Here is a 12,306-nt window from a genome sequence, read left to right as displayed (position 1 = left end):
GTTAATTAACATAAACAACCTACAAATGCAACTTATAATTAACTATTTATTAGCATTTGATGAAAAAGTTCTCATCACTATACAAAAACGAAATCCATCGAAACAGTGCATGATGATATATTGATATATATGGTTTGATAAGATTAGCTGAGTACACAGTGAGTTAAGATCTGCTTCATTTATAACGAAACCCGATACGTATAAATTTTTGATCGATTTGATTCGTCGATTCAATATAAGGTAAGTAGCGAACAATCAAGAATGGATAGTTGTTGTCATAAGCTCTTTTTGGTATCAATTCTCATTATCTATTATGCCTATTTAAAATAAATAAGTACAAGAATTCATTATTGGTTAAGAATGAAAAATGGTTTGGTGAATTTTATCGAAAATAAATTATGAAATGGAAAATAAGTTTGGTGTCCAGATAAAAAATTATTAAAAATGATAGTAAACAAGTGAGAAAAGAAGGAAAAAGTATGGTTGTTATAAAAGAATGTGTATTGACTATTTTACCCTCATCTTACTTATAGAACTTTAAGTAAACTTACACAAATGAAGATAATGAAATTCTCATCATAATCCATAATGGACAAAAAGTTCATTATGGATTTTGGAGGTTTTTCTATTATTTTAAATAAAAATAAAATTCAGGATAGATGCCAAACAATTTAAAATAATGAAAATTTCTCATAATTGACAATGATAATTGATACCAAAAAGAGCCATAACTAAGATGACCAACACCGTTTGGTTTCTGTTCTTGTTAACTTTTCATCTTTTAATTCATTTTGTTGTTTTGTTTTTGATGCATCTTCCGATCTGTGAAGATAATCTGCAAAACAGGGTTAGACGTGGCTCGGTCGGGGGCCACCTCCGATGCTTAAGTCAGTCGCTGAACTGATCACAATACTCTGGCTAGATGCAAAGTCTAAAATGAATAAAAATTGTAGGGAAACGATTTAGATACTTCTGGGGTGAGTAGATCACCGGTTTATATAGATTTTACCTCCAATTCTCGACCGTTGGGTGAATTCTCGATCTCTTTAGGTGGCCGTCAAATCATAAAGTTTTACCCTAGACATTCGTGGGTTGCTGGTAGTTACCAATCTCAGCACGATTCCCTCTCCGCCTTGACGATAGTTGCTTCCTACAAGTCAGCAAGATTCGGGAGATCGTTCGTGACTGGTAACACAAGTGCGGCGCCCTCTCGATCACTTTTTTCAAGAATTTTCCCACCCCACATTTATTCCAGCAAACAAACGCAGCCTAAAACAAAAGGAAAGAGTTTGAATGAGGAAATCTCTTCTTTAACGTCCGATCGGGATAAATAGTGAGATCATACATCTGACACCAATTGGACGGCATCTATATATATATATAATTTAGTTCTCACTGCATTAAAACCTTTCCTAAAAGAAAAAAAGGAATCGTTTCTGGTGGAGTAGCTATTGTTCACCCTTCCCCTCCTTACTCTTAACGAGAAAGGAACGAATCTGATCGAAACCCTAATCCCAATACACAGAGAGAGAGAAATCAGCCCAACGATCGATCGGTCTGACAATTCGTCGCCATGGGAAACACAGAGAGGTTGATGAATCAGATCATGGAGCTGAAATTCACTGCGAAGAGCCTGCAACGCCAATCTCGCAAGTGCGAGAAAGAGGAGAAATCGGAGAAACTCAAAGTCAAGAAAGCGATCGAGAAGGGGAACATGGACGGTGCGAGAATCTATGCAGAGAACGCCATCCGCAAGCGTAGCGAACAGATGAATTATCTCCGTTTAGCTTCTCGCCTTGAAGCCGTTGTTGCCCGACTCGACACGCAGGCTAAGATGCAAACGATTAGTAAGTCCATGTCTTCCATTGTCAAATCCCTAGAATCCTCTCTTGCTACCGGGAATCTGCAGAAGATGTCGGAGACTATGGATCAGTTCGAGAAACAGTTTGTGAATATGGAGGTCCAGGCAGAGTTCATGGAGAGTTCTATGGCTGGAAGTACTTCTTTGTCGACTCCTGAAGGAGACGTCAACAGCTTGATGCAACAGGTTGCCGATGATTATGGTTTGGAGGTCTCTGTTGGGCTTCCTCAGGCTGCTGGACATATTCCTGTCAAGACAGAGGAGAAGGTCGATGAGGATGATCTTTCCAGGCGCTTGGCTGAGTTGAAGTCCAGAGGTTAATGAAATTGCCTGATTTTCACGGTTAGTTCTTAGTTCTTACCTGCCGTGCATAATCTGTGGAGTTGATTGATGGCTCAGATGATTTGCTTCTCATGGGTTTGTATTTAGGATGTCCATCATGCATACATGATACATGTAAAGTATAAATAATATGACTTATGAATTAATTTCTTCTCGGACTACATTATCTGTGGGCAGATTCATGTCTGATTTTAGCTCCTTCAATTTATCATTGCTCATTTCATTTACCTACTCAAGAGAAATAATGTGTAGGCCGTCCAAATATTGATATTCCCTGAGCCTTTTTTTGTTTAAAATAAGTTAAGAACCTCTCAATTTATGTGGTGTTTAGTTGTAAGGGTTTAAGCTTTGATGTGTTTTAGCTTTACTCTTAGGGAAATGTCCAGTATAGTGATTAGTTGAATTATCCTGAAATGCTGTTTGGTTGGCATAAGAAATTAATTTGTGATCCTTAGGTGTTTCATGTTGGATTAGAAGAGCAAAAGTGTATAAATTGACAAAAAGATGTTTGCTTCCACCATGTCAAACATAATTGAAATTATAAAAGCTCCATGTATGATAGGGTGAAGAATGAACAGTAGGTTATCTTATTATGTGTTGGGTTCGATGACCCATAAGGCTATTTGGGGGCCATCATCATTAAAAACAATAAGCAAAATTAAACTTGGCTTTGAAAAACTTTTAAGAAGTCAAAGAAAAAGGGAAGCAACTTTTGATTTCCTTTTTAACTTAAGCCCCACGCAAGAAGAGAAGAAAAAGAGAGAAAAAAGGGAGACAGAAAGAGAGGGAGAGAGAGAGAGAGAAGAAAAACCAAAAATGGTGATAGGTTGAAGAAAGAAGGTTTTCTTGGCTTCTTCGGTGAAGCCGATGGAATAATGAGATGAAATTTGAAAGGATTGGTCATGACATCGAGCACGTCACATCCTATGGTTAGAATTTCATTCTACCACAATTCATAGGAAGATTTGGTGATTTTTCTCCATTTTTTTCTTAAATTTTTATTTTGATAATAGTGATTGTGTTCTCCTAATGTAATCTAGAGATGAGATACTGATGTACCCAGTATTGTTATTATTTGGTAATAGTGGAAATTTGGGTGGACTCCGATAATAGTCCTGCAATTTGTTCCCTTGTGGGTTTTTTCATGTTAGAAATTCTTGTTTGTTTGTTTTTGTGGCTTGATTGGTGATTGTTTGATCCATAGATGATTTTGTTACTTTGATTTATATTAGCATGTTGTTTAGCCCAATAAAGTAATATCACAGCCTCATTTGTGGTTGTGGGTATTGTGTAAATTAAAATGGAAGGTACCTTGAGTATAATAGTTAAGCTTAATTAGTCAAACTGGTTGATTTGGAAGCCTATAGTGGAAGATCTCTTATTTTTTAGAGACTTGCATGAGCCTGTTGAAAGTGATATTAGTTAACCACCTGATATGTCAGAGGCTGAATGGACAAAGTTGAATATAAAATCTGTAGGCACGATTCAATAGTGATTGGATATCAGTGTCTTTCATCATATTGTAAATGAGACTTTACCGGAAGAACTTAAACTTGAAGATGAGTTGCAAGCTTTGTTGTTGTTGAGTTTCTTACCAGATTCTTGGGAAACCTTGGTTATGTTAGTTAAGAATTCTACTCTAGAGGGTAAACTATTAATGAGCATAAATACCAAAACATTATTGAATGAAGAGACAAGAAGGAAGTCCATGGGTTTAAATGATGCACAAGCACTTGTCATAGAGAACAAGGGGAGGAGTGATGATAAGTTTAATAAAGGTGAGGATAGAACCAAGAGTCGTGGTAAATCAAAAGACAAGTCAAAGTCTAGAGAGAAATTCAAGTGTTACCATTGTGGCAAGGAGGGGCACATGAAAAGAAATTGTCGAATTTGGAAAAAGAGCAAAATGAAGACAACGTCAGAAGAAAGATGATGACAATAACACTGCCTTTGTAGCATCTTATGAGGCTTTATTCTTCTTCCTTTTGGTGAGGATTAGTGTTTGCATGTGTCAGATTATCAAATTGAGTGGGTTATTGACACAAAAGTTTCTTATTATGCTACTCCTATTAAGAAATCCTTCACTAGATACAAAGCATAAGACTTTGGAACTATGAAGATGGGAAACACCAATGCCTACAATATTGTAGGTATTGTGATGTTTGTTTAGTGACAAACATTAGATATACACTCAGCTTGGAAGATGTATAGCATGTTCTTGATTTGTGTCTCAATTTGATCTTGGGGATTGTTTTAGATTAAAAAAAATTTGAGAGTACCTTTAGCAATGAAAAATGGAAGCTCACCAAGGGGTCATTGGTGGTGGTTAGAAGAGATATTTGTTGCTCTTTGTACAAGATTATAATGAAGCTATGTGAAAGTGGATTGAATACAACAGATGGTAAATTCCTTACCTAATTTATGGTATAGGAGACTGGGTCATATGAGTGACAACGGACTGCAAGTTTTAGCAAAGTAGTCATTGATTCCTTTTACCTAAGATATGACTTTGAATCCTTGTGATTATTGTTTACTTAGTAAGCAGCATAAAGATTCATTTCAAAAGCATCATGGTAGGATATCAAGTTTGTTATAATTGGTACATTCTGATACTTGTGGTCCAATTAAGGTTTTATCATCACAAGGTAAAAAGTATTTTATTACTTTTAATTGTTCATCAGAAAAGCTTTATTTCCAGTTGTTTCTCATAAAGACTTGCCAATTTCTTCCAAAGTTCTTTTGTTGAAATTTCATTTGTTACATGATGAAAAACACTAGTATCCAAACCACTGTCGAATCGTGCCAACAATTTTTCTATTTAACTGTGTCCATTCATCCTCTGACTTATCAGGTGGTTGATTAATATCACTTTCAATAGGTTCATATGAGTTTCTACAAAATAAGAGATCTTTCATCATAGGCATTCAAATCAATCAGTTTGGCCCATTAAAATTAACTATTGTCCACGAGCTTACGTTCCATTTTAATTTACCAATACACACAACCACAAACGAGGTTTTGATATCACTTTGTTGAGTGTTAAACAATATACAAGTGGAAATCAAAGTAACAAAGTCATCAATAGATCAAAAAAGCACCAATCAAACCATAGAAACAAGCACACAAAAAAAATTTAATGTGGAAAACCCACAAGGGAAAAAATTAAGGGACTGTTATCGGAGTTGGAGTCCACCCAAACTTCCATTATCATTAAATAATAACAATAATGGGTACATTGGTATTTCATCTCTAGATTGCATTAGAGGAACACGATCACCGGCATCAAAATGAAAATCTAAGAGAAAATGGAGAAAGATCACTAGATCTTCATGTGAAGTGTAATAGAATTTTGATCATTGGATGTGAAGTTTTATATGTCACGACCAATCCTTTCAAATTTAATCTCATTTCAGCGAAATCTCATTGTCGGATTTGCCGGAGAAGCCAAGAAAAACCCTCTTCTTCAACCTCTCATTGTTTCTGGTTTCTCTCTCTCTCTCTCTCTCTCTCTCTCCTGCTTTTTTTTTTCTCTCTCTTTTTCTTCTCTTCTTGAGTGGGGCTGAAGTTAAAAAGGAATTCAAAAATTGCAAAACCCAATTTGGGTTTTACTTTGCTTTTTTTTCTTTGATTTTTTAGAAGCTATTCAAAGCCAAGTTTGATGTTGCTTCTTGCTTTTAAGATGATGGGCCCCACATATGGAACCCAAAATTATGCTGGTATAGGTGATCAGAGTCATCAATTTGTATTTTTAGAAGCCTTATTTTGGTTGAAAATGGCTGGAAGTACTGCGGTGATATTAAGTAACAGTAGTACTCTTGGAGTGATGGCCCCCTCACAAAAAGGATCAGTAGACCACTATTGACTTCTATGGTGTCTGAAGCTGAATGGATGAAGGGGAGCCATCTTTCGTATCATGGTTGTTTAAGCCTTTTAAACATATGAATAAGAATTGAAGGCCAAGAAAAAGGATCATGAAATTTGAAGCAAACAGTGGGATATGTAATTATACTTTTCTCATTGTCATTGAGCAAGATGCATATTATATTAGGAGGGAGCATAGTTGAATGCCTGAAAATTTTATTTCATGTGGTAGCATAGTTTTTAAGGTTCCTTAATCACCTTTGTGAGATAGAGTTTCATCTTTTCTATGTATTTTCCCACCAAATATGGTGATCACATCAGAAAAGGAAAGCTTGCAAATAATGTGAGAATTGACTTTCCACTGAATTAAGAATCCACTCCCAATCTCTTTGAAAGGGAAGGATTGTATGGCTTATCACACATGTGCTGTAAATGCCAACAAGTTACGCATAGCATGGTATAACATGGGCTTTTCAAAGGAATTTGTTAGGTGAGCATCTCATAACTTAATTATCTGTCAAAGAACACATACCACCTCCCTGGTGATTTTTTTTTTTTTTTTGCATTATATTTTTATTTATCTTGAGTGTTACTATTAGCTTGGGCAACACCAAGGTATGGTCGTATAACATGGTCTTTTCAATAGGTATCTTTATTGGTCAATAGTGTGAACTTGAGAGCCTGTCAAAAACTCATGATTGCATCCCAATTCTCTTGAACAGGAGAAATGAGAGTTTTGTTGAACAAGTGGATATAGCAACAATAAAAGAAGAGACTTATCATGTCATTCGTTTAAGAATTACTGTTAAGAAGTTATTCCAAGTCTGCAAGCATTTTTTCTTTTCTTCTGGTGATAGTCTTTAGTGATATCTAGAAGTCTGCTTGAGCAATTCATTTGAAGATCCACTCTGTTTTCCATGGAAATGAACTACTTTGGTGAATTTCTGGCACTAGATTTATCCTCTGATGAATGATGTGATTTCCCACAACATGGGTTTTTAAGGAAAGTAGCCAAGTATCAAACTTTGGCTTCTCAGCATCCCAAACCGATTGCATTGAAACTCTTCATGTGTCTTAGAGCATTATGGGAAAATACTAGAGTTCATTTAATTTCATTCATGTTGAACCATATACTCCGTTTTATGTTACAGACTGTTTAGACTTCCGTGAAGAACAAAACTGTCAATTGAGGTAAGAAACTGCTGATCTAATCTTGATCAAAGAAATGTGTTATACACTTGTATTTTGGAGTAGCTGCAAAAAAACTAGATTGAATGCCAGCTGACATGTAATTACTTAGCTCTACCACTCTTCTGTCATCACTTTTTACAATATAAAACAATGAATGGATTGCAACTCAACTTGGTAAACTGGTTACCGGCAGGCCTCTGGTTTCTCTTTGCTGGTCTATGGGGGCTAATTTCCATCCACTGACATGGACATACCCTGCCTGGGAAGTTTCTGTCTGTCTGTTCGAAGCTTGAAGCCTAACCCTTGTCACCCATGTAAAAGTTCCCCCCCCCCCCCCCCCCCCCCAACTATATGGTTCAGCGAGGCACCAAATTTGACATTTAACATCCAAAGGGTACATCGGGCCTGAATTTGTTCAATCTTGGTCTTCTGAAGTTAATGGGGGTGGAGGATTGTGTTTCCCTTACATCTTTCTACCACATACATTTTTGGAGAAGGGTGGACCTTTGAGTAATTATGATTTACTTTATCAATATTCAAAGGTGAGTCTTCTTCATAAATATGTGGTGGTGGGGTGTGAGAGGAACACAATCCTCTACCTTGATGAGTAGAGAATCCCAATTCGTCCTGATCCAGTTTTGAATTTCTGCTCTTGCATGAACACCGGGTGGTCATGTCCAGGCAGCAGTCAGTTTAGGCACTTTGTATGCCTTTGCCCCCAAAAAGAACACTGGCAAAGTGAACTCCCATGAATGTATGGTATGATGTCGAGGGATCATGATAGAGTTATACTTGACATTGAAGGTAGAGGAACCTGACTTGCTGTTCCTGTTCACCTCCCGAAAAGGATATTTATAATGGTAATGAAACGAAATGAAAGTAAATCTGAGATGAATAAAAAAGCATTCATATCTTGTTCTCTTGTTTGCCCTTCAGCTCCAATTTTCAATTGCAACGAAATAAAAACCGAAAAAATTGTTTTAGTACTAGTAGGATTAGAAAGGGTGATATGAAAAATAACATTCACTGGAAACGTTTATGGAAATTTGAATTCAAAGGGAGGTTGACTTTGAATATGGAGTGGTTAGCTCTCTGTTAGCTCTCGTCTAGTAGCTATCCACCAATGTCTATATAAATTACACATGTTCCTTCACCTGCATTTCTCACTAGACTTAAATGCAAAATCATGTTTCATAAAAGCATCTTTATATACATACACATTTGGATGATAAAGACTGAGTTCATCTATGTGAGTATTTTGGCTATTACCAATTGATAATATCTCTATCTCAACCTCCGAAGTGGTTGAGGTGGTTTGTGAGTAACAATTTTGGGGCCACTTTCAGCCGGTGGTGTCTTTTTCCCACCCCAGAACATTAATTTCTCATTACCCAGATCAAGTTAGTCTTGAAAAGTATTCACTGAGAGGTCTAAATAATGATGTTGTCTTTTACAAGCATACCCAAAGCATTTGGTAGCGTAATTCTATACTAGTACGTTTTGATTTGCAAATTTCCATGCAATGGAATCTTGTTACGTGCATGGAAAAGCCAAATCATATTATAAAAATTATCTGGCTACCTTGACTTGCAAGTTAAGGATCGATTTGATAACTCATGAGTATTTTGCTCATGAAACATCTCGAAGCAGAAACGCTTTTAAGGACGATAGATAAAGTTTGCTTTTAAAAACAAAAATAGCATCGGCAGGGTTCTTATGTTTAGAATGTCGAATTTCATGAATACACTCTATAAAATTGTTCATAACAAAAATCACCTTATACAAAACAGTTTTATCAAAAGATTATTGCAGATATTTTTTGTTTCTCCAATCAAGAAAAACCAAAAAATGGGTTTCTATGAGTTATCAAATGAGTCCAAAATATATTTGAAATATTCTATGGTTATCTTGACTCTTGAGTATGGGAGCTTCAAACTTATATACCATGATCTCTTTCTTTCTCATTTTTTTTTCCTATTCTTTTTATGACTCGTTTGGGATAAACCCCAATGAATAAAATGAAATTCAATATTTTATACCATTACTCAGTTAGGAGGGTGATGATTCTGAGATCACCCATTGAGCTGAAGTTCACTATCAAATCAACCCATAGTAGAAAAGTGTGATTTAGGTGAACGAATTAATGGGAATCAGGTGTGTAGTTATCAATATGTTCCTACATCGTTTTCTTCTTTATAAATATGTACAGTTCACAGAGTTGCAAGAACCATGGCTGTGAGCTTCATTACTAGTGTAACTCAACAACAATGGCTTCCTCTCAGACAAACTTCATTTTCTTCTTGCTTCTGATATTCAACTTTCTCTTCTTTCTTCCGTTATTTACTTCTGGATCCACCCGTTTCTGCTCTCCAAATGCCATATATCAACTGGGTGATTCTATAGCTGACACTGGAAATCTCATTCGCCTAACTACATCTCCTAAGGCTTCCAGATATGCCCACCTTCCTTATGGGAGTTCTTTCTTCAAAAGACCTACTGGAAGGTGCTCCAATGGTCTTCTCATGATAGATTTTATTGGTAACAGATCTTTCTTTAATAATCTCTTAGTTTTCAAGTTTTGATTTCCTGCATGTAGATCATCACTGATATTATAAAATGTTTTGCAGCTTCATCTCTTCGTTTCCCGCTTCTCAATCCTTACTTGGCAAAGAATGCTAATTTCACTCATGGAGTGAATTTTGCCGTAGCTGGCTCTACTGCACTTGATTCTTCCTTCCTTGCAAACAACAATATTGTTTCTTCATCAACTAATAATTCTCTCTCTGTTCAGCTCAACTGGTTGAAATCCCACCTGAAATCCACTTGCCACACAGACAAAGGTGATCGATTTAATAAACCAGTTGTCAAGTTTGATTTCGTTTCAATTGGGTTATTAATTTTGATCAATTTATAACTTCATAGACTGTAAAGAAAAGCTTAAGCGATCAATTTTCTTCGTGGGAGAGATCGGTGGTAATGATTTTAATTATGCCTTCTTCCAAGGCAGAACCATGGACGAGGTGCTAAAGATTTTGGTGCCTCATGTTGTTCAATCCATCAAAACAACTGTTATTGTGAGTTTCGTCACTCCTGTTCTTGGCATTTGTACATCTATTTCTTTCTGAAGTGAAAGGGTGTTTGAATATATTAGTGAAAAAAATAAATATTTTATAAACTTTTTGGAGCTTTACGTAAATCCTTGTGTACGCTATGTGATTGTTTATTTTTATTTTTCTACTTTTCTTATGCTTTTTTGTGTTAGTATTGACTTTGTTTTCAAGAATTCTCATACGAGATTTTAATTGAATGCAGGAAGTAATAAAACTTGGTGCAACTCAAGTGGTAATTCCAGGGAATTTCCCAATTGGGTGTCTACCAATTTATCTCACTTCGTTTGAGACAAATGATACTGAAGCTTACGATGAATTCAAGTGTCTGAAAGTCTTCAATAATTTTGTAATGTTTCAAAATAAACAGCTCCGGAAAACCTTGCAACAACTGAGAAATGAATACCCAGATGTTGATATACTTTATGCAGATTATTACAATGCCTTTAAATGGGTCTTTGACAAAGCTCCTTCGCTTGGTATAAAATTTTCCAGTTTATAATCTCTCTAAAAGATTTTCTTTTCAGAAATGTGGATGATTATTTACTAATTCTTCTTCTCCAATTCCTTCTCAATCTTTAAATATTTCAGGTTTTGAAAGGGATTCTCTCCAGAAAGCTTGTTGTGGAAGTGGGGGAAATATAACTTTGATAGGGAGAATCTATGTGGAGTTGGAGACTCAACAGTGTGTTCCTCTCCTGATACCTACATCAACTGGGATGGCGTTCATTTGACCCAGAAGGCATACATGCGTATGGCAAATTGGCTAATTAAAGATCTTTCAACTAAACTTAAATGTATGCTTTAGGATTTGGCTTCATATTTTAATCTGTGATTTAATGTTTATGAGATCTTATTAGATGTAAATGTTGAAGGACAAATAATTTTGGCTCAGATACAGTTGGTTCAAGGCCAATTCCAACTCTCAGATCTTTGATGTACGTAGCTGTTCCTGTTATTCGTGCAGAACTGCAAATGAGAGTAACAGCACTTGTAAAGTGATTATATTAATTTAAACTTGTCACCCAAAAGCAAAACATAAATTAATTTCTATCTTTTCATTAGAACTATAATCATAATCAAGAGATTCAGTGAGAAAATCATATTTGTAAACATGGTGTTCAATGAAAGACTTTTCAGTATAACTTTTTCTAACTGTTGATCTTTCCTACTTCGCTTTCTGTACAGTTGTTAGGTGGACAGTTAATAGACAAAGAAGAGTGACCTATCATGTTAAGACTGAACTAACTGTTGCCTGCCTCTCTCATAATGAACTCAGCGGTTAATACATCCACACACCAAAAAATAATAATAATAATAAATAAATAAATAAAATAATAATAATAAATGTAAATAAAAACAGAATTATATGTGACCCGAAATTTTTTTGTCCCTTGTTTTGAAGATTAACCCATGTCAACATATTTTGATAGACAGCCAGTATGATATATTTTTTTAGATTTATGATAAGCTTTGAGAAAGTCGTTTGAAGTGGCACTACCATGTTCAACAGAGACCTATAAATGCCCTTATATGAAAAAGTGATATAAATTCAGATTGAAGGAGTTAGAAGAGCTAGGGATAAACCTAAGATAACCTTTAAGAGAAATTGTGAGAAAGAAAATGCATACCTTAGGTCTTGTAATAAGGTTTATTGTTTATTAAGTTTCAAAATTAGTTTTTGTATTTTTTTTTTATTTAATTGTTTTGTTGTTGTTGTTGTGATGGACCCATGAGGTGACTCCACGGATGGTAATGCAGGCACCTATGGGAACCCAAAATGATGTCCCTTCATGACCTTAGAGTCATTGTGGGATTTCAAGACACCTTGGCCCTCTTTTTGGTCTTAATTTTCTTTTGGGATGAGGGTTTGGGTGATTCTGTGATGTGCTTCTACAATTTGAAAGGTGGAATTTACTTAAATTCTAACTCTTGACCATCAAT

The 12,306-nt window shown here is 35.6% G+C and overlaps 1 protein-coding gene and 1 pseudogene across 4 annotated transcripts; both read left to right on the top strand.

Moving 5' to 3' along the window:
* The first annotated feature begins 1,426 nt into the window (after positions 1 to 1,426).
* On the top strand, positions 1,427 to 7,467 carry LOC149012425 (ESCRT-related protein CHMP1B pseudogene; annotated as a pseudogene). 3 transcript variants are annotated; one of them, XR_016174042.1, is made up of 2 exons: positions 1,427 to 2,203; positions 7,449 to 7,467. The product of XR_016174042.1 is annotated as an ESCRT-related protein CHMP1B pseudogene, transcript variant X2 (transcript). The 3 variants fall into 3 exon arrangements; XR_016174041.1 differs by lacking the exon at positions 7,449 to 7,467 and adding an exon at positions 7,216 to 7,441; XR_016174043.1 differs by lacking the exon at positions 7,449 to 7,467 and adding an exon at positions 6,711 to 6,728.
* Positions 7,468 to 9,438: 1,971 nt separating this feature from the next.
* On the top strand, positions 9,439 to 11,258 carry LOC149012424 (acetylajmalan esterase-like). Its single transcript, XM_089159955.1, is given in 6 exon segments — positions 9,439 to 9,793; positions 9,883 to 10,095; positions 10,178 to 10,329; positions 10,568 to 10,841; positions 10,954 to 10,998; positions 11,001 to 11,258. Coding segments are annotated over 6 exon segments (1,125 nt in total). The 5' UTR covers positions 9,439 to 9,522; the 3' UTR covers positions 11,171 to 11,258.
* The last annotated feature ends 1,048 nt before the right edge of the window (positions 11,259 to 12,306 follow it).

Source organism: Hakea prostrata, chromosome 6 (assembly GCF_041222555.1).
Source record: "Hakea prostrata isolate BN-2017 chromosome 6, UWA_Hpros_2, whole genome shotgun sequence".
Taxonomy (NCBI): domain Eukaryota; kingdom Viridiplantae; phylum Streptophyta; class Magnoliopsida; order Proteales; family Proteaceae; genus Hakea; species Hakea prostrata.
Note: the sequence above shows the minus strand (reverse complement) of the source record. Positions and strands in the feature narration are given on the sequence as shown.